Here is a 22,665-nt window from a genome sequence, read left to right as displayed (position 1 = left end):
GAGGCCGAGGCGGGTGGGACGGTTTAACAAGTGCAGCTACAGCCGGGGCCCGGGGCCCCTCACGCCGACCGGCACCGAACCGCTCGGGGCTGCTTCCCCCCGGACCCTCGCTGACAAAACATCGGCTCTGGCCCGCTGTGGGTTTCAGACCAGAGCGTCACAAAGCACAGGAGGTGGGGGAAAGCAGCACCTCCTCCCCCCCGCGAGGTATCACAAACCTATCGGAAAAAAAAACCCAACCCAACCCAACTTAGTAAGTTTACAAATAGGAGACAAAAAAGCTCGGCACGTATTAATAAAAGCTTCAGGCAACAGCCTCTGTCCGCAGCCCACTCACGGCAGCAACTAGGGAGTGAGGGATCAATTAGGCAGCTTTGCAGTTAATGCGTTAACAGGGGGACACACAATAATTGGGATTGAGTCCCCCCAGATCCCCCAAAACTCCAGCCTGGGGGCGGCTCTCTGGGCTCCTGCCGCGGTTCAGACAAAGCCCCTTCACCCCGAGCTCCGGCAGCGCTCAGGGGGCGGCTCTGGGCAGGGCTGCAAGAGCCCGGCGGTTCACCAGAGAAAGAACAAGGTACTCTGAGGGATCCCGAAGGCTCTGTGCGAGCCCAGGCTCACCGCAGGCTCAGACACAGACCCTCTGCGAGGCAGCGCTGCAATCTCCAGGGTCAACGGAGTGATGCTGCCCCTTGGAACTCCCGACCTCCGCACAGCACAAGGCAGCGGGCTGCCCTGGCCCTGCAGAACCTCTGCTGTGCCCCTTTTTTCCAAGCCTTGAAAGACAAAAGCAATCCCTGTCTGCTCAGCCACTGCCCTCTCTGGCCCCTTCTTCTGCAAAACCAGTTGGAAGGAAAACAAATAGCGTGAACTCTGCACCCCGGCGCAGGTGACAGACACAACTTGGGAGTGTGAGGCCCCTGAGTGAGGGGCTCAGGAAAGGGGCAGCAAAAACACCTCAAGGGGAAGCTTTGTAAAAGCCAGAGGCCACTGCAGCTGCGCCTCTCGAGGAGCTGGGGGGGAGGCAGGCACTCGGTCTCCTCTGCTGCTCTCTGCTTTGGGCTTAAGTCTCCCACAAGGATGAGACCAAAGTCCCCCAAAGGGACGAGACCGCTGGTGTGACAGGAGCTTGGTCTCAAACGCTGCCTGGAGGCTTTGGCACTTTCTGCTGCTGAAAGCGCTGCCGGATCCAAGCCCGTCATTCTGCAGGCCCCTTGGAGCTCGAGAAAAGTGCAGAGCTAATGCATAGTTATAAAGCTGATACTGAGAAACATCCCGGGGGTAATTAATCTCACTAGAGCAATTAGTGAAGCTACACTGGTTCAGCCCAGAGGTCCACCTAAGCTCAGTCTCCAGCCATGGATAGAGATGGGAGGGCTGGGGTGGGGTGGGGACAGGGTAATCACCACCCCTGGGTTCCAAACAAGTCCTGGAGCCAAGGAATGGAAACACCCCTTCCAAAAAAAAAAAAAAAAAAAGGCGGCTATTCGCCCCGTTTGATTTGGTCCAACAAAATTGTGCTTCAGAGAGCAGAAAAAGCATCAAGAGCCACGGCTGTCTGCAGCCATCTATTGAAGCTGCTTTGCCTCCTCACTCTCTCTGGGAATATGCTTTAAACCCCATTTCATTTAACCCTTCTTTCTCCAAATTACACTCACTCCATAGCCAGGCATTGATACAGAGTAGGAGCAACTGCTCAGGGTGCTTATAGGTAAGGGACAATGGCGTTCTGCCTGAAGAATTTCTTTGAAAAAATCTCCTGAAAATCGCTTTAGTACCACTGGCTTTTAAAACTGCTCAGCTATCGACCAGTTAATGCTCTCAGGGCAATGCTGAAGCTCCTGTTCCCGAAGGGAACTTCATTGTGGTTCATCCTTCAGTGACTGGGAAGCTCAAAGCAAACATGGACGGAGCATTTCACCACCTCTGAGGAGACACTGGGAGAACAAAACCCTCAAAGCTGGTGGGGCAGGAACGGCCCTGGGCTGAATGGGGTGGGGGCACTGCTCACCACTGTGTCCTACAGCCTGGGGTGCACGGACTGCACTGGTGGAGCTACCAGAGGCTCTGACCCCTAATCCCCCCCGAGTTAATCCATGCCTGGTGTCTCTGAGCTGTACCATGCCCTAACGCCCTGCTCTCCATTCCTAACTTCACCGGGTCAACCTGAGCACCTCCCTCAGACACAATGAACCTGAGTAAGTGAGACCGCTCGCCCGCCCTGTCCCGCAGGGCGCTGGGAGAGGCCACCCCAGAGCTCTGGCCTCCGGGCTGAAACACCACCAGCCCCAGTCCCATCACGCATCGGGGGCCGCTGCTGTCAATAAACGCTGTCGTGAAGAGCTGGCGTCCAAGCCACAGGGCAGCTTCCAGCTCAGAGCTGCTGCTGGCAAGGTGTGGAGGACAGCGGCTACCAGGTGGGAGCTTCCCACCTGCGCTGGATTCTGCGCCTTCGCCCACGGCGCACGGGCACCACAAGTGTTGGGTCGTATCGGCAACGCTGCTCTCCGTGGGTCAAGTCACAGTCCAGTCCTTGAGGGTTTCTGGGTGATGCTTGGTGTAGCTGTTACATGAGTTTCCCCCCAGTCTGAACAGGAGCTGGAAAAAGATGAGGGTGGGTGGCAAACCAAGGTGTATGCACCGAGAAGGTTTATAGATTCAAGTATTTTCACTCCTGTAAAAATTTGCCTGAACTCAAAAGGGCAGGTTATGTAAACTGGTATCACTTGAACCTTAACCTCAAACCAGCATCAAAGCAAAGCCCCAGTGCTGGGACTGTCTGCATCTTATTTGCTGTTATCAAAATAGATCTCTGAAGTCTTTGGCCATCTGCATGGGGTATTCAGGTGCCTGTGGTTTTAGGTCTGCAGGTATGGTTTTGCTCTTTGCAGTCCTTCCTTCAGGAACTGGAGGTAAGTTGCAGTAGAAGGGTCTTCAAAATTGGTTGAGAAACTAAAGATGCTATTTTCAACATCTTCAGGCTTCATAGAAGTAATGTCCAGGAAGTAGTTGGCATTGATATGGTGAACCTGGGAAAGAACACAGAGAAGGAGAGGAGACTTTAAGGGCCAGAACAATTCCCCATCCACGGCCTTGGCCTCTATCCAGGACACAGGTGACAAGACTGTAACAACTCAAAGAAGCTCTAATACTTTGCAAATGCTATTGTGTTCAGGTTTGGGCACCTGAATACAAGAGAGATCTCAAGGGGCCGGAGCAAGGGCAGAGGAGGGCAACGAGGCTGGGGAAGGGCCTGGAGAATAAATCCTGTGAGGAGCCAGTGAAGGAGCTGGGAGTGTTCAGTGTGAGGAGGAGGAGGCTGAGGGGAGCCCTCATCCCTCTCTGCAGCTCCTGACAGGACATTGCAGAGAGGCTGGGGCTGGGCTCTGCTCCCAGGGGATCAGGGACAGGACAAGAGGGAACGGCTGGAAACTGCCACAGGGGAGGGTCAGAGTGGACATGAGGGAAAAATTTTTCCCAAAGAGTGGTCAGAGAGTGGAACAGGCTGCCCAGGGAGGGGGGAGTCCCCATCCCCGGGTGTGTTTAAGGGTCGTTTGGGTGAGATGTTGGGGTATGTGGTGTAAGGGAGAACTTTCTAGAGTTGGGCTGAGGGTTGGACTCGCTGATCCCGAGGGGCTTTTCCAACCTGAATGATTCTGTGATTCTGCTAATTCAGCATCTGTAATTCAGGTTTGCATTTCACAGAGAAAGATGTGTGGAAGACAGTGGTCTGTTTCTTCCCCCAAGAGTGCTGACCCCTCACTTAGGATAAGAAGATGATGAAGGCAATTTGGGAAAAGTCACACAGGTGTAAGACCTGGCTCTGAGCAGGAGTGGGGAGGTGGCAGCCCGACCACGCTGACTGCAGGGTGCGTGCTCCCAGCCCAGCCCAGCCACGAAACCAGCCCCTGAGCTTCAAACGCTTCCGTGCTTTCTGCTCCCCCACGGAGGTGGGCAAGGGGGACATGTGGCCACTGAGCTGGAGCCAACCACCAGCCCATGGCCTCATCTGGAGGGCAGCCACTGAAGAGACAGTGAGGAGTCACTGCGTGCATTACGGGCGAGTATCGGGGGAGTGTGGGGCACAATCAGATTAGCCCTGGCAGGAGCCTCAGCTGCAGACAGCCTGGCCACTGCCACACAGCAAAGCGCTGCACTGTCCAGTGTCGGAACTGTTGTCGCTCTTCAAGTTCAAGGCAGGGGGGCTGCTGGGGGGAACAACAGAGCTGAAGTGTGTGGACTTGCTAATGGCTGATCTGCTGTGACAAACTTGGGGAATCGAGAGAAAGATAAATGTGCTAGAAGGTGCTGATAAAAATGTCCTCCAAAGCATGAGCACAAGGGATGATGGGTGCAGGAAACAAGGCACAGTGGCTTCCCAAAGGTCACTGACTCCAACTGGGGACAACGAGGAATCACAGGCAGACATTTGGTCCAAGTCTGATTGTTCCCCTCCACCTTCCCCGAGCCGTTGCTGTTCTGTCTCTGAATAAACAGACATTTGTTTCAGATTTCTTGGTAGAGCTGCTGTCTGCCACAGCACCCCTGAGAGCACAGCACCGTGAGGAACTACGGCCCCACAGAGGCCCGAGGAGGCAGAGAATGGCTGGGGGAGCAGGCACCCACTGCAGGGTCTGCAGATGACCCTGGAAAGAGCAGCACATCCAGATGGGAAGAGCCAAGCCCAGCTAAAGAGGTAACGAACATACCACCGTGCCGTTGGGGAGGCAGATGATCATCTCCACGGGGAAGTTGTATTTCTCCAGGTGCAGGTCAGCCAGCTTGCTGTAGAACTCATTCTCTCTGTTGCTCTGTAAGAAAACCCCAGAGAAACATGCCAGTGCTCACCAAAACTAGCAGAACAGAGCAGGAGTTGTACACCGAACCCAGGAGGAGGAGGCAGAGTGCAAAGCTACTTTGCAGCATGGTAGTAACTGGCTCCATTCTCACCATCTGCTTTACTATTCCCCTTCCGTCAGTCTCCCACTCACTTTTCAGCTGTATGTTTTCTCCTTGAACAACAAAATCACCCCATTGCTGGCAGCTCCCAGGCACGCCAACACCCTGACTCTTCCCAGTCTCCAGCTCTGTGACAGACCCCAGCACAGGCCCAAAGACAGGCTCGTGAGTGGGGAAAGGTGCAATCAGGAGACTCGGGGTTCAGACAGTATTTGGTTGCTCCCTGGGTTACCGAGAAGTCAGTTTGCTGATGGCACAAATGGCCTTGGGCAGGGCTATCTCACAGTGAAGCATCTGGTTTAGCTTTGAATACTGGCACGCTGACAGAGCAAAGGGGGTCATTGTGCAGTTTTCTTAGCCTGCCTCCATCTGGTGTTTGCTTGGCCCCTACAGTCACTGGCTTGGAGGACACAGAGGGCTTGGAACCAAAATCCCCCCTGGCACAGGTGTGAGCTCCCCGCTCCTGCCGGCACCCCGTGCCAAGCGCCGTCTGCACTCACCAGTGCCGAATGCGAAGCCGACGTGGCTTCAACACCCACCTGCAGCTCCTCCAGCTCCTTCACCAGCGACCAGCTGCTAACGAAGCTCTCGTTCAGCAGGGCGAGGATGGGCGAACTTTCCAGGACGGTTTCCCGGAGAGTTCGCCCCGAACCTGGCGCAGGAAGAGAGGCAGACAGTAGTTTGCCGAGTTTCCTAAGCTGACTGTTGCCATGTTTGATGCCATGGCCATGTCACCGCTCTGGTTGCTGTGGCAGCTGGCTCAGGCTCCCCCCAGCCTGGCCCTTTGTCTTTTTTCTCCTTTGTTGGCAGTTTTCCACAGCTTATTGTTTCCTGTGAGTGCTGCTGGCAGAGGAGACTCACCAGAGCAGACCCCAGCCACTTGCAAGGCAAAGAGAAGGACCAGGACAAGCTTGCCACAGAGCTGGACTGGTTTGGTGCATGTGGGAAAGGATCAGGCCCCGCGGATCCACCCTGAGTGCCTCTTGCTGTTCATGCTGAGCAGGGCCCATAATTGCTGGCAAGTTTTTAAGGGCAGACAGGAGTAAAAATACCTGCCCCTCTGCCACCCATTGCTCCTGCCCAACGTGGCACATAAGTTCTTGGGTGTGGAGGCGGGAAACAGCTATATATCAGGACAACCTCAAGCCCACATCTGGCTCTGGCTTCTCCTGTGAAGATGTCAGGGGAAGAGAGCAGTGTCGCTTTCACCCTGCAGATGCTGCCTCTACGCAAGCAGACTGAGAGGGGAAGAGAACAGAGAAAGACCAGACCCGTGTCTCCACCTTGACAAAGGCACCTGAATTAGTGAGTTGGTCTTGGGCTTGTCTCAGACAGCTTCTGCCCCTGGGGTTCTAAGCTCTGACAAGTAATTTCCCACTTCCAGCCCTTTTCTGCTCAGCATCTTCAGTGCCAAAACAAGTAACACAACATCGTGACCAGCTCCCTGACCCCCAGCTCTTCTCAAGAGCCTGAACGAGGCACATCGTTCCTCCAGCCACGCTGGGAATGGCCTCACCTCAGCAGGACTGGTCGTCCAGGGCACCCCACAGCAGGATCGAGTGCACCAGCTTCTTTTCTGCTTTTGCTCTCTCAAAAGCTTGTGTGAAGGGAAGATAGGAGACCTGGAGGCAAGAGAGACAGCCTGAGAAACAGCCACATCCCAGAGGCAACACACAGAGAGTTTAATCTGCGGATTAAAGCAAACAACTGTGATACCTTCCCCAGGGACAACTTCATCTCCTGGTGAGACTGCAGCGAGCCCTCACAGCATGTGGGCTGTTACTGGCACCCACAGAGCCCCATCTTTACACACTGCACACCTGCGGGCAGGCTGTCTGCAAACACACCTCAGCAGCCTGGGAAATCTGGCCTCGAGATATTTATTGCAAAACCTCACCTAAACAGCCTAAAAACTGGCTGTGAGGGACCCTGCGCAGAGATTGTTCCAATCTCTCAAATGAAGGGAACTTTATTAACATCTTGGCAGCTCAAAGGGACATTTGTAAGCTCAGGCACAAGGAGTCAGCCACTGAAATGTGTCCCTTCAGCCAAGGAAGCAGTGACAGGCAGGAGCCATCTGCTCCACAGGCTACTGGCATGTTACAGAGTTTGGGTCACCCAGTGCTATAAATCTGTGTCTCCCTGTGGGATGCAGAGGCACAGGCGGATTGTGTGTTTTCTGCTGATAAGGAAAGCTTGGTCCAAAGGTAGCTGAATGTTGCAAAAGTAACGCCAGAGGAAAATTGTTTGTAAGCAGCATGATTACCTGCCTCACTCAGAAATCGCATCGGCAGCTACTGATAAGAGAAAGGAAGGATGAACCTACGTTTACAATACAAGCCTGGGACACGTGACATCTAGGTTTTGCTCCTGGCTGTGCTTCTGTGCAACCTCAAATGGCCTTTCAGAGATGCTGAACTCCCTCATCTGGAAACTGGAAAGTCCATCAAGCCACACACGCGGTGCTTGGGAGGCAGATGCTGAGCTGGGAGACCCTCATGCTGCTCTGAACGCTGACCAGGTTGCGGCCTCTGGTTTCTGCTGGTCCTCGAGGTGACCAGACACCTCAGTGAAGATCACCTGCCCCAAATAAATGTGCCATTACCTTCTTAAATGGATACATGGCCACTTCCAGCTTCTGGGCTGCCTCTTCCCAGGGGATTTCCTGCTGCCAGGTTATCTCTTCGAACACAAACTGAATGGGCTCCCCTGAGGGATCCCTGCTGTCAATCACATTTCCATTCTCATCGTGGATCACAGAGGGGACTGAAGGCCCTGTCGATTCCAGCTCCATCTGCAGGGGAACAGGCTGAGTTGGACACTGCAGACATCCCACTCCTGGTTTCTCTGTATTCCAGGACAGGATAAAGATGCACAATAAGACTGTGCAGCTTCTAATGAAGATACAGCTTGATCTATTGTCTCCCAGAGCTGCACTTTATCAGTTGCAGATGTGGTTTATTGGGGAACAGCAAGAAAGCAGCTTCATTCCCTTCAGTTACTGTCCAACTGTGCTCGCTAGATTGGAAATGCACACTGTTCACTCCATGTTCCCACTTTCCCAGAGGAGATTTTTGACTATGGGACACCACCAGATCCTTAAAATCACTGGGACGTGCAGGGCTAGTTTGAAGCTCTGGCTCCTGTCAGCAGCGCAGCCCCACGCAGCCCGTTGCTAGCCACAAGAGGGTGCAACAGCTGCTCAGGAGCTGCCTGGTACATCTGAAATTATTTTGTAAGTCTCTTTTCCTGACTTTTGACAATTAAAAAGAAACATGGATCTAGTTTAGGAGAAAACGGGACTTTTAAATTCAGGCATTCAAAATCCTGACTTATGTTTCCTGTCCCAAGAGCTGGGATTACCACAAAACAGAGGAATAACCTCATGCAGTTTCTAAATTCAGACACGCTGTTGTTCATACGCCCCTCTGGGCTCAGGGCCTGGGTTCAGCTCCTAATCTCCCCCCACTGCCTGTCAGACAACTTTTTAAAATAGAAAAAGTCACGTGACTCTAGGAGCTTAGGATTCAACCCAGAGGGGAAAAGAAAAAAAAAAAAAAAAAGAAAAAAAATCACAAGAACTGGCAATAGGGAGCCATCCTGCTGCAGAGGACATACACAGATCAACAGAGAGTATATTATTATATTGAAATATTCAAGAGAAAGCTCTAAAGAACAGGGATAACTGAGGCTGTACAGCCTAGGGGCACAGCATCATAAATCCCTGCTGAGATGCTGCTCACATACAGAGGACTGAGAGCGACTCCAGACCTGAGGCAGGTAACCGATATCCACTTCCATGTTGCTGCTCTCGCTCGCCCCATACAGCCACTCCATATCGACATTCAGAGACCTGCAAGGCAAACGCTGTGTATGAGAAACCCCAAGCAAATGAGAACATCCAGTGCTCCTCATGCGGTGTCAGCACTGAAGCCCAAAGCCTCTGGCTCCTTGGAGATCACCAGCAACACCAGATCCCCGCTGGATCAGGGCGCAGACACCCACTCCTGCCTTTGAGTGCTGTCAAAGTACTCAAGAGAGGTGTGTTTTCTCCCCCTTCCTCCCCAGCACTTGCACGTTCTGATCCTGCTGAACTTTTAAAAGTGTTTTTTGGAAGTGAAAGGCTTTTGTAAGGAGTTGCTGGCAGAGCTGTAAGTGTCTGCTTGCTGTAACAAATGTGCTGACAGAGCCATAGGGATTGAGTCGCCAGGGTAATGTTATAATAGAATTTTCACTCCAGCCGTCATGGGCAAAGAGATTTGAAGCTTCTTTCCCCTGAAAATGCTTCCAGCTGCTTGCCAGAGAGCAGGAATGAGCTAGTGCAAAGCTATGCACACAAAACCTTAACCTGTAAAACAACAAGCAAAAAATAGGTTGAAGCAAGAGCCATCAGGCTTTGCTGAACTTTGGTGCTTTAAGTCAGGCACTGGGATTGCCCGCGGCTGCTCTCCACCCCCTGCCCCCCTCTCCCCATCCTCCAAGTACCAAGGGACAGCTACTGGTGAGTGAATCAGACCCCGAAATGGGTCAGGGATCCTCAGTGACTAGAGATGCATTTGCCAGTTTTACAGACAACTGCTGAGCTCGATTCACTCAGATTTTCCAGGGACGTGGCTGAAAATCATGAGCTCATCCATCACAGATACCCAAGGAGCCTTCTGCAGCTTGCAACAGGTATGTTACATCTGCAGGAGTCCCTGCCACAGCCAGGGCCTGCTGGGACAGCTCAAGGGGAGCAGCACTTGCAGCAGTGCTCCTAATGAAGAGGCTGCTGCCTGTCTCGAGGGCAATACCAGAACAACATAAAACTCCCCATCCTTGTGCATCTTCCCATCAGCCTGCGGGTACCTCCCTCTGAAGCCGTTTGGCACAGGGCAGCTCAGGCTTGAGGCACGTGCCAGCTGCAGCCAGGTTGTACAAGAACATCCATCCCCAATGCCATGCTCCATGTCCCCAGTAACCTCTGCTCTGCTTCCCCCCTGCCCCTCCTCTGCCCTTGTCCCTCCCTGCCTCTTCCAAGCCAGGTGCTCCCCAGACCTGTTGATAAACAGAGCTATTTCTGAAAAATTGCATCAGAACCAGTTTAGGGAGCAAGTGTATCTAGAGAATTGATGACACGATGACTGTGATGACCGCTGGCAGAGAAGGATGTGTGGGGAAAACAGATAAGCAAAGAGCCAAAGCTCAGACTGCATATCTGCTGTCCCTGCGTGAGCCAGGATGTCCCCATACCGCAAGGGACAGGGCTGTCCCTGCGCTTGGATCTTCAGAGAAAGAGCCCCCCAGCCTCCCCCCAGGCACAGCCCCCCGTCCTGCACAGAACAGGATCCCTGAACCCCCGGCTTCCACCGGGCTTCATGTATAACAATCCTCCAGTCTGATCAGCACCCAGGGAGAGAAACAGCTGTACCTGTTGTTAGGGACAAAGAGTTTAAACTCTCGGACATGGGAAGAATCCTTGGAGAGGATGATGTGACCTGTGAACTGGCCTGGGGAAAACCAGAAGGGGAAGTCTGGTGGCTCATTCAGCTGGAACTCAGCATGGATCCTGAAATGAGAAAGGAGCCATCAGCTGCAGTGCCAGGAGAAGAGAATGGATCACGCACTGCAGATGACAGCAGGGAAAAGTTATCTCCAGGCACCAGAAATTATGAAGCTAAATTGGTGCAGAGATTCAGTTTAAAAAGCTTTTTGTGTCACACAATGAAGAGAGTAAAAGACTGGAGCAGATCCCCTGGGTCAGAATCATCTCCAGTATCGATGCCTTTTGCAATTGGGCAGTAAGTGTCCATGCAGGAAGGATGAATTACATCATCATTCCCTGAAACACAGGAACAGACTATGACCCCTTCAGCCTCCCTTCCAGCTTGATCAGGCAAATAAAAGCTGCATGTAACACTCCCAATGAAATAAGAGAACAATTCCCCAGACTCTCCCCCTTGGAAACACACTCCATCCCCACCCACCCCCCATTAAGCAAAATCTAACAAATTTCTTGCTAACGAGACTCTCCTCTTTCAGCCAGGGATAGCTCCAAACCAAGGGTGGTGGAGAACAGCTGCTATTCTGCATCTGGGCAACAGTCCCTGTCTCACCAGGGACACAGTGACACTGGGAGCACGGGTGCCCTCTTCGGGCGCCAGCAAAGCAGCACACACAGGCAAGAGCTGGCTGGGAACCACCTTCTGCCTCCCGCCCAGCCAGGACACATCTGGTCTGGCTTGGGAACACGACTGCACATGCAATGACACGCACGCTCTCTGTTACGGGCTCAGGGCAGCCTTCTCCACTCCCCTGAGATACAGAATAAATTCAGAAGTGCCCCCGAGCCCTCCTCTAACACCCGGATCCACGGACTTACCTGAATGCTACGGTGTAGTAGAAGGTGCTGATGGCTTGGATGCAGGCCACGGCACCCTGGGGAGCAAAGCGGGTTTTGACAAAGGGGCGTGGGTGGAACATGCTCAAAAGCCTGTGGATTATGATCTAGAGAAAGAATCGTAAGAAAGTAAAAATGAGAACAGTTCCTCCACCGCAGGTCAGCTGCAGCTCCAGAGTAACACCAGATCAGGAAGGCAAGAGAACCGCTATGACTTAAAAATTAGCTCGGAGACCTACCTAATCACAAACCAAGGAGATAAAGCAAGAGACTGCTTTAAAAATAAATCCATCTTCCATGCTTTTTACGCTATTCCCATTGTTTGCAAGTTTCCATCATCCCAGCCGGTTGAATGTCTGAGTACGGTAAACTGATCTATGAGGCTGCCTCCATCAATACCACTTAAGACTTTGAAAGAGTGGGTATGCAATCAATAAACACACCCGGCTGCGAAGGTGTATCAACTCTGTGATCACTAACACCTACCCGGGCACCCGGGGGAGAGCCATGTACACGCCTGGCTTTACAAACTCTGTATACACATCGTTTTGCTTGTCAATGAAACGCTCACCTCCGGGGTGGCACAGGGCAACTGTTCCTCAAGGCACAATCACTTCATACAAGTGCTTTTAGAACAACCCTCCCTGTCCAGGAAAGACTAGCCTAAAAACCCAAACACTTCAACAAAGCAAGATGAAGTTACTCAAGTCAGCTTCCTCTGGCCATGACAGACACCCAAAGTTTTTGTCTGCTCTCAAGTTTTACCTCCAGTTTAGGAGACGGTGCTCCTGGCTGTACGCTGCAGCCTTTTTGCTCCCTTAAAAAGTCCAGGGAGACACAATGCAACAACCTTATCCACCCAAGGACTCCCGCAATTCATCTGGGCTATAAGCAGAACATCTACACAAACTACCTCTCAGGTATATAAAAATTAAGTTTCATATCTCACCTCTTTGCCCTTGGGGGGCGGAGGGTAAAATCTGTTGTTGGAAAGATACCCGGTGAAGATGTTCAATTCACTGGGAATTATCCACCACGGATCCCCAAGATTCAGTTTATTCTTTGGAGGAAGAAAGGCTTTAAACTGCCTGGCAAACATCACGCTCATAGGAGCTGCTGGGGCAGTCCAATTCCTCAGCCCAGACAGAGCAACGTGAGAAATCTGTGAACAAAAGACACTATCAGAGCCTAAGCCAGACTTCTCCAATGTGCAGTAGCGCTGACGGACTTAAATAGGCTTTGAAGAAGGGGAGAATATATCATGTTTTAAATCTTTCCTACCATGCCAAACACCACCAAATAGTTCCATAAACTTTCAATTATGTCAGTAATAGAAAACGGGAGAGGGACACGTACCACGTAACACCACTGCTTTTGGACTTAGCTCCAAGAGAGCCATCTCGAATGTCTGCTTCAAGCTTCCCAGGAAGGGCGTATTAATTGGGGCATAGTGCTGCTGAGTGCACTGAAAACAATGAAACGCTGCAGAAAGCAGTGAGCTTTCTTGTCAAAGCAAATCCCACAGGCTCAAGCAACACCATCTCCCCCTCCCAACAGGCTGGTGCTTATTCCAGCTGATGTTACCAGCCCACAGGACTTGTTTATATCAGAATTTCTGGCCATACACACCCTGTGTGATACTTACTCCCAAGAAACCATCTTTGCTCTTCGTCATCGTTTCCATGACCAAAGGCTGGAATTTAGCCACAACGGACAACGTCTCGCCGCTTGGATCAGGCGTCTCCTCCTCTTCCAATTCTGACATGGGAGCAACCCCTAGACAAAGAGAAAGGAATTTAAGCAGCTGTTCCTCTTCCCTCCCCTTTTAAGCAGTTGTGATTACACATTTATCCTGGCAAATCCAGGAGCACTGGGAGTTCCCCAGCTGTCCCTACGCTGTATGCAGCGGCCAAACTCAGACCCACCCCAGCGATCAGCTTCGGCCACATGAATTAAAGGGGAGCTCTCTTTTTAGCAGACAACTTTCTAAACCCCACGGCTCAGCTAAGCAGTTTCATTCCACCAAGGAGGGATCAGAACACACGGCTCAGCTAAGCAGTCTCATTCCACCAAGGAGGGATCAGAACACATGCCTTAGCCAATTCATTACAGCACAAGCAATCAACTGTCTGTATTTCGACTGTGCCGTAAGCTCTCTTGCACATTATCATCACCACACTTCTTCCTGCTTGGCACCACCAAGAGATGTCGGCCACACACTGATCCAGTCTCCAAACATGATCTCTCACAATTGCTAGGTGAGACAGACTGCTATAGCCGGAGGAGCGTGTGAATGAAGCGCTGCCACTCACTAATAGTTTTGGCCCAGCCCCGGCTGAGCTGTATTTGTTGCATTCACCCATCCCAAATCCTCTTTAAGCTCTAGACAAAGTAACTTATGTACTTTGTTAGTCCAGCAATGGGATCTTCCATCTTATAAAAACTCTACTTTGTGAAAGTGATGTCTAGAGCTTAAGCCTTTTCAAAAACATGCAAAGCTGAGCAGTCTATCTTCATGTAAATAAGACCCAAAACAGCACCCAGAAAAAAAACCAAAGGACATAAATAAAAACTGTTGAGTGCATTATCTTTGGCTTTTGCTCAGTCTGTGCAGATAGAGCTTTGAAAGGTAGACAGATACCCACCCGTCAGCTTCTCAGCTATCGGTTTGAACTCTTCTGGACTGAGGTACAGATCGTTGTTTGTGTCCAGAGAAGAAAAGAGAAACAGCCCCTCATTTCCCAAAGACTTCAGTGCCAGCTCCTAGTTTGGGAAGAAGAGGCAAGTGAGATTTCATTCCAACCTCTTGCAGAAATCCACTCCGGCCCCTCTCAGCTTCAGAGTTAATTTGCATTCTTTCCAGCACACAAACAGCCATCAAATCGAGAGATTAATGCCCCTTGGCAGGATTTTGTGCTATTTACAATAGGGATCGGTGTCCAGGAACTGTTGGCATGAGCATATTAAAACTACATCTGGCTGAGTAATTCAAACTGAATCATTTGCTCAGAGTCGGCCTCAAAGCCTTTTGTCAGAAAAATTTCCAACTTTTTCCAGATAGTTACTCCTAAACCTGCAGATATTCAGAGCACCTGGAGATCGTGATTTCTGTAATTAAATGATGTACAGTGAAACAAAGGCAGTCAAATACATGACTATCCACATTACAAAAAACAAAGTAAACGAACTGAGCCCTTGTAACTCTGCAGAAAGCAACTTCACTCACACCTGTACTGAGATCCATGCCAGTGTCACCGCACACTAGTGCCCTGCTCTGGGCAGGTTCCCCTCCAGGTCTCCATCGTCAGGACTGGATGGAGGATTTCAGCCCCTTGCTCCGCAGGGAGCACCGACTCCTCAGTCAGCCATCCATCGGGGAGCCACAAATCCCACGGTCTTCTCCAGAAATTTCTGCAAGGTCTCAGCCACCCTGTGCCTCAGCGTCTCCCTCTGCAAAGCCCACAGGGAGGGCATCCCGTGGAAAACACCACTGAAACACAACGCTGGAGCAGCCCCAGAAAAGCTCTAGATGCTTCTAGTCATTTCTGCTCCACAGCGCTCAGCACTGAAGGGGAAGGGACAACTTGGAGGCAGAACAAGAGAGCTCCAAGTCGGTGTGAGAGTGAGAGAAAGACATGCAGCGAGTCAGGCAAGCCACATCGCTGCCAGCCAGCCTGCAGCACATCCCCTGTGACCCATCATTTGGGGCAGCTTCCCCTGCCACCCCCGTAAAAGCCTCAAGCTGCAAGGATAAATACTCTGTATTCTGCTGTTTAACCGTGTTTATTCTCTATTGCCTGCAGCACCATTACCATCCCCAGAGCTCCTGAACTAGTTTATTTTCCATCTGTTGCCTGCCAGCCTGAAGCAGCACTAATGCAGCCTGGAAGGCTTTGCTCCTGTCAACTGCAGCAACAAAAGCACTTAAGAGCCTTCCAGGGCAGTTTCAGGACTGAGACAGACAGAAATAAAGACCCTGGAATACAAACCAGAGATCTGGATGCAGACATGGCCGAGGGAAGACAAGGAGGGGAAGGCACAGAAACTCTGCGGCTGAAAAAAGGAATGAAGGAACAAGATGGTTATTTATCTATCCACAGGAACAATCCAGAGTGTCGATGTTCCTGGGGCCAAAGCTGTGCTTTTGCTCCCCAAAGCATGGGGATGCACAGCCTTAGCTCTGTAAATAGGTAACAACATTTTTCTGAGCAGCTGCCCTGCTCCCTGCCAGGGTCATGCCACGAAGCCTTGCATGAGGCTTCAGTCTCTTTCTTGGCTTCATCTCTTGCTCCTGCACGGCACTTAATGCATTAACCTCGCGAGGGCTCACAGCCCAGCGGGGTGTGCAGGGAGCACGATGGCTTCCTCCTCTGCAGAGGAGCCCATCCTGGGTGCGTACTGAGCTCTGAAGAGACAGACCATTTCCTAGTCCTCTCCACAGCGCGTCAGCGATTCCCTGCTGATGAATCTCGTCGAGTCTCTCTTCTCTTTGCATTTCACAGACACGGACCTCAAGGGATGAGAGGCAAATGAGCAACAAAGTTTTGAGTTGGTTGGACTGCCTGCTGCTCTAGTGTTAGGAAAAAGGCATGAGCATTTACTTATGAGGGCTGAAGGCAGAAAGAGAAGCAGTTATACCCCACACACCCAGAAGAACATCTCTGACTACATCTAAGCAGAAGGTGAAGAGGGGAATACTGATACCTGGGGTTAGACATTAGCATCCAAAAATCAGTCTAAATTGAGAGCACGCTCCCATCCCCTCAGCCTGCACTTTCACAAAGGTTAAGCAATGAAAAGCCCTCAGCTGCAGGACCATCAGATAATTATTCCCACAACCACAACTGGCCAGAGATATGGCAGCTTTGTGGTGAGGAGACACATGTGTGTGTGCACACATCTCACACGCGTGCCCGCAGGCGGCTGAACGCAGCCTCCCTGCTCACTGGGCTGGTACCCAGCTCCTGCCTGCTCCAGCCGACGCTGCCTTCCCCAGAGCCAGTTAAAACAGCCACTTCTCCAGCAAAAGCACGCTCCAGGCAGTACTGGCAGAGCGCATCAGTTCTGCACACCCCCCTGGAACAGATCACTCCCTTTGGAAACATTTATTTATACCCTGGTGAAGCACGGCAGCTCAGCTCCGCACAGCCTCACTCGCGCCGGGACGGCGGATCCCACCCGGCCGGAGGTGAGAACCCAACCACGGAGGAACAAAGATTTCTGCAGAGCACACACCAGTCCTGCCAAAAAGCATGATAAAAATTAGGTTTAAAAGGGGAGAGAGATGTCAGGGCTTGGCCTTTTGCTTTCTGATAACATTCACGTTAAAGAAAGCTCTCCAGAGCTTGTGGTTTTTTGCTTTTTATTTTCTAATCTAAGATTATAAGAAATAAAATGTTTCCCTGTTTATGCTAGAGGAGTAAACCAGCTTTTTCAGTCTTTTTGTAAAGGAGAGTTGTGTTTTTCACAAAGAGTTTTCTTCTCCCACCTGCCAGTGGGTTGTTTAGCTAAATAAACATTTCCATAGAAAGAGACAGACATATGTTTTAAGCACGATGAAAGAAAAATAAAAACCTTGGGCTGTTCACATTTTGTTCTCCTCTCCAGCAGCGCCCAGGCACAGCCCATCGTCTAGAAAAAAACCAAACCTCCAGAAGACCAGGATTTTTGTCAGGCAGGGCTGAGGTCCTCTCAGCCAGTGGTGACTGTCCTGACCCTTCTGTCCCTGTAGGAAGAATCCTTCTAATTAACTGGTTCGAGCAATTTTCCCCTTTTTGCAATGCAAGAAGAGACAAAGAAGAGAGGCATCCTTTAAAAAACACTTTCCTTTTTACTACAGAAATATCAAGAACAAGAAGTCTGCTCTTTTCCATGAACCTTTTTAGATGTTCAAGGATACCCGGCGAAGCGAAGCGCCGGGGGAGTGAGGTCTTAAACAAAGGCTCCTCTCTCCAAAGCATGCAGCAACCACTTGAATTATACAGATTACAATCAAAAACAATGTCAATCCGCCTAATTAAAAAAAAAAAAAGCAACAAAGCCCCTAAAAAAATAAAAACCCTTCCCATTTTTCAGCTCACATCCTCCATTCTTTACTGCTTCTGCAGTTTGGAGTTGCTCAGGGCACACAAGACCTGCATTTCTAGGATGAAAAAAATCAACATCTGAGGGTTTGGGGCCTTTTTTACAAAGAATAAAGCCGGAAGGAAAAACACCTTCAGAGGCCGCATCGAGAGGAGGAGGGGCCGGTGCTCCTGCTCTTCCCCTGCTAGCCTCAAAGCCGTGGTCACTGCTGGTGCCTGGTGGTCACCACAGCCCCGCCGTTGTTTCAGCCTGGTGGTGGCCACCACAATCCCTGTGGCCATCACAGTTCTGCAAAACCACAGCCTGGCAGTGGCCACTTCAAGCCCATAGCCACTGGCATGTGGCAAGTACTACAGCTCAGTGGTCACCTCGACCTGGTGATGGTCACCTCCAGCTCCGCAGCTGGTGCCTGTTTGTCCCCACAGCCCGGCAGTGGCCACCTCAAACCAGCAACCACCAATGCCCCATGGCCACCACAACCCAGTGGTCTCTCAGCCTGATCATGGCCACCTCAACCCTGGTGGCCACCTCAACCCAATAGCCGCCAATGTGTGGAAGTCACCTCAGCCTGGTGGCAGCTATCTCAGCCCCTGTGGCCACCTCAATCCCAGTGGCCACCAATGCCTGGCAGTCACCTCAGCCTGGCCACAGCCACCTTAACCCCAGTGGCTACCTATGTGTGGTGGTCTCCTCAGCCCAGCAGCAGCCACCTCAATCCCCATGGCCATCAATGCCTGGTGCTTCCCTTAGCCTGGTGGTGGCCACCTCAAACCCCAGTGGCCACCTATGTGTGGTGGTCTCAGTCCAGCAGCAGCCACCTCAGCCCCCAGCGGCCACCACTGCCTGGTGGTCACCTCAGCCCGCAGCAGTCACCTTAAACCCTGTGGCCACCGCTGTCTGGTGGTCTCCTCAGTTCCAATGGCCACCTCAACGCTGGTGGCCACATCAGCCACCATGGCCACTGCTACCTGGTGATCACCTCAGCCTGGCCACGGCCACCTCAACGCCGGTGGCCACCAATGCCTGGTGCTTCCCTTAACCCGGTGGTGGCCACCTCAACCCCAGTGGCCACCGACGTGTGGTGGTCCCCTCAGCCCAGCAGCAGTCACCTCAACCCCTGGAGGTTACCTCACCTCCAGCGGCCACCTCAACCCTGATGGCCACCAATGCCTGGCGCTCCCCTTAGCCCAGTGGTGGCCACCTCAACCCCAGTGCCCACCACCACCACCTGGCGATCCCCTCAACCCCGGGGGCCATCTCAACGCCCGCGGTCCCCTCATGCCTGCCGCCATCCCCGCCCCGACCCTCACACGGCGGCGCGATGGTGCCCGCCCGCCATTTCATCCCGCCCTCCCCTCCCTGAGGGGCAGCGCGGCCTCAGGACCGCCCCCCCCCCCCCCCGTTCCCCCGCCACCTCTCGCCCCTTCCAGTTACCTGCTGCCGGGCTGCCTCCGCGTCCCGGTAGTACTTGACGGCGACCAGCGCTGCCAGAGCGGCCAGGGCCAGCGCCAGGCGCGGGGGGGCCGCGCCGGGACCCGCCATCCCCGCGCCGCTCAGCGCCGCCGCCGCCGCGCCGCCATGGCCGCGCCGGCCGGGGGAGGCGTCAGGCGGGCAGCGCCCGGCGAGGAGGGGCCGGGGCCGGGCGGGGGCCGGGCGGGGGCCTGAGTCCTCCCGGCGGGGGCCTGAGTCCTCCCGGCGGGGCCCGGAGCGGGGGGGAGCGGCCTCCAGACCCCGGCCGGCCGCTCAGCCCCGCGCCGGGCCCCGGGGAGACCTTCCTGCAGTCCGGAGGGAAAAAAACCCAACACTTTTTGGCCTTAAATTTATCCGCTGCAGGGATTCTTGGAGATTATTCACCTTCCTCTTCAGCAATCTCATTGTTTTCCGTGGTTTTTGCTTTTAATTATCGATGGGAGAGTGGCCCGTCCTCCCCCTATGAATTTCCAAAGTGGTCTTTGGTGTCCCAAAAAGAGCTCTGTCCTGCTCCTCTACTTAGTTTCACCTCACCAAAAAGTAATTTTTTATTTTTATTTTTTAAAAAAACCCACAGATATTACCAGTTTCACCTGCAATGATTCCACTGGGGTTTAAACCCCAGGACTGCAGGGATGGGAATGACTTTGCAGCCATGAGGTGACGGTGCTCGTCTGCAGCTACCACCGAGCCTCAACCTCCTGCCACCACATCATCATCTCCAGATTCTGAGTCATTGCTACCATCACCCCGCATTTTGAGTTATTCCTACGATCCTTTACGACACCCCAAACTTTTCTACCCTCCCTGTGTTCTTGGTGCCCTTCAGGTTCTTCTGCATGGTTGTCACATTGCTCCTTAGCAGTGGCTTGGCCAAGAGATATATATTTAGTCATTTTAATCTTTCCTCATAAATCAGTCTCCTGCTCCTCCTTACATGCAATCCTGCACCGCCACTGAAATCCCTTGATTGCTGGGGAAGATTTAGTACCATTTTCTGCTGCTTCAGGGCTAACAGCGCAGAATGTTTGATCTCTCTAAGGGTAGCAGGAAGCGTTAGCATTTAATCCTTTGAAGCTTTTGCTGTTTCCTAAGCCTGCCTAATCATTTTTGTTTTAGGTTTAAAGAGCGTTTTGGTTGGAGATGAGGAGAGCATGACCAAGCCATTAAGAGAGCAATGGCAGCTGCATTGAGGCTGGTTATCCTGGGCAGAGCAGGCCAGGAGTGTGCAGAGTTTTGAGCAATTCTGGGGACAAGATAAAAAAAATCATACTGTGCATTTTCTCGCAGACCACAGCAAGGAGGATTGGAGGGAGCAGGACTCAGGTGGTGAAGGTGAGATACAGCCTTCTCCCTGGGACCTGGGCACTGTTTCTCTCCCTGCCATAGATCCCGCGTAGCCCTTGATGTTTTTCTTGCAGTGACAGTGCAAGTTTGGGCAACAACCAGACTGGGGAGCCCAGAATAAACACTGGGTTATTTGTCACTCATATCAGTGTTGTTACAAAGGAGAGGTTCCTCCTGCCAGCTCCACCACAGGAGAAAAGGTTCATGAAACTGTGCCACTGTTCTTTGCTCTCCACCTCCCCGTCCATCAAAGAACCTGTGCCTGGGCCATGGGGAGGAGGAGATGGGAGGAACGGAATTAACAGAGCATTGAAAGAATGTCTGGGCGCAGAGACAGGTGTGAATGAGTTAAGCACTCAAGCACTTTAAGCAGATGTGCTTTAAAACTTCCCCAACTCATTAGGTTGGGCAGTGAGGTGTGGAGAGCTGTTGCTTACCTCAGATAACCTAGCAAGTACCTTTAGAGCACAAAATGTAACAGGAGGAGATAGCTTTGAAACAGGATAAATGTACTTGGGCGTCTGGGAAACAAGCGAGAGCAAGAGGTGATATGACAAAGCCTGCAGACACCGGGATGGACAAGGAGACCTGACGGGGTGGCTGGTGGAGCCAAAATGATACCATTTAGATGAGAAGCAGAGGGGCTCATTTTACATCTGAACCATTTCCCGTGTCATCAGCGACCGTATAAAGAAGACAAATGGATGAATTATTTGATAGGAATAAAAAGAATGAAAGACAAAAGGTGAAATATTTCAGGGCATCTGCTGGGAACTAATCCTCCTCAGAAGAACAAACCCAACAACTCCTGGCTCTATGCTGCTGATTCCTGAGATTACAGATTACAGCACTCAGAAAGAATTTTAAATATCCAAGCATCTGGTGCATGGCCCACCCAGGCATACCTGTATCAAAGGCAATCCTTGCGATAGAGAATGAACAAGGAAGATTTCCACACAGCAAATTCACCCAGCAGGAAAACTATCCCAACTGAGAGTAAGAAAAATAGCGAGAAATTGGTAGCAGGGATGAAAAACTTGGAGCGCCCTTTTTTGCAGTAGAGGGATGGGTTTTCCATATGTTGTAGTACACGCAGTAACTCCACATTCCAGAGCGGCACATTGTGAGAGCAGAGAAACCCTGTCCTTGTTTAAATTGATGGCCCCATTCCCATAGCCTGAAACCCTGGCCTGTTTCGAAGTCAAAGCGATCACGGTGTAATAGAAGGAGGCATTAAAATCTGAGCTCTGTGCACAAATGGGGAAAGCACCTGGAAAAAGAAACCTCCCTGAGGAAGCAAGTCCCGACCAGACTAAGGCCCAAAAAATATGAATCCTCTGGAAAAGAGTAAGGAACAAGGAGTATCCAAGTCTGTTTTCGCATGGGGCATTTCAAAGGGGACAAGAAAAGCAGAGGTGTGTTTGCTGCAGAAGAGGGGCTTGCATCCTGCTCTGGGGACGTGCTGTGACAAAGCTTCACAGCCATGGAAAACATACAGCTCATCCTGGAAAAAGAATGGCCAGCAAAGGGGTGAAATGAAGTTCGACTGAGACATTTCAAAGCAGAACATTTAGTTGAGGAGCAAGAGCCGATGCCTACCCAATTCCCATGGGCTGACTTTCCTAACTCTCCCTTGGCCTTTCCCATTCAGTAGGAAGCAGTCCAGTCTGGGGGGGGTCACTTCCAGTTCTGACACTCAGCTCTCACTAAACAAAAGCCTTTACCATGCAGGGGTGTTTTTTTTTAAAGGATTCCTAATTACAGCATGGTACCTGTTTGAGGCTCCACAGGGAACGAAGCCAAAGACCCAAACGTGATCAGAAGTTACTGCTGAAACTTTGAAACTGGCAGCACTGGGAGCCAGCGCTCAATGCATCACATCTGAAACAATCAGATAAATAGATCAGATCAAAATGTATGTGGAAAAATACTACGACTGCCAGGCTTTTGAATTCAATAACCAATTCTGCTGAAAGCCTTCCAAGGGAATTTAATAACGCCGTAAAAATGAAGTGTGGGTTACAAAAAGATGCATTTATTTTCGGGATAGTTTTGTCTTATCTATTTGTATGGCCAGGCAACAACAGCCGGCCTGTTCTACAAGCAATAGTTATTAGTTTTCATCTCTACCACTAATGCAACTTTCTTTTATCAGAACTTAATTTATAAGAAATTCCTCCTGACATAAAATAGGGCCACATGTTCTGACAGTGAAAATTAACATGATAATCCTGGCTTCTGAATGTGGGTGTAACAGAGGAGATGGGAAATAATTTAGGCTGATCACATTTCCTGGTAAGGTGACTCAAAAGTAGAAAAAAACCCCACCATAAATCAACCACAGAATTCCCACTGGGGTCCCACATGCCTGAGACTGAAAGGCAGGAAAGCGGCCCAAAGACACACGTCTTCCCAGATCCTTGCCA

At 51.5% G+C, this 22,665-nt stretch overlaps 1 protein-coding gene across 1 annotated transcript; it reads right to left on the bottom strand.

Annotated features, from left to right (window-relative positions):
• Positions 1 to 9: 9 nt before the first annotated feature.
• Positions 10 to 19,004, bottom strand: SELENON (selenoprotein N). Its single transcript, XM_074926229.1, has 12 exons — positions 18,857 to 19,004; positions 13,984 to 14,101; positions 12,984 to 13,114; positions 12,288 to 12,500; positions 11,321 to 11,445; positions 10,370 to 10,507; positions 8,731 to 8,812; positions 7,565 to 7,753; positions 6,476 to 6,581; positions 5,499 to 5,611; positions 4,710 to 4,811; positions 10 to 3,029 (listed from the first exon to the last, which is right to left on the bottom strand). Exons 1-12 carry the CDS (start codon positions 18,962 to 18,964, stop codon positions 2,859 to 2,861), a joined length of 1,596 nt encoding a protein of 531 aa, XP_074782330.1. The 5' UTR covers positions 18,965 to 19,004; the 3' UTR covers positions 10 to 2,858.
• Positions 19,005 to 22,665: the final 3,661 nt, after the last annotated feature.

This window comes from Athene noctua, chromosome 24 (assembly GCF_965140245.1).
Source record: "Athene noctua chromosome 24, bAthNoc1.hap1.1, whole genome shotgun sequence".
In the NCBI taxonomy this organism is placed as follows: Eukaryota; Metazoa; Chordata; class Aves; order Strigiformes; family Strigidae; genus Athene; species Athene noctua.
Note: the sequence above shows the minus strand (reverse complement) of the source record. Positions and strands in the feature narration are given on the sequence as shown.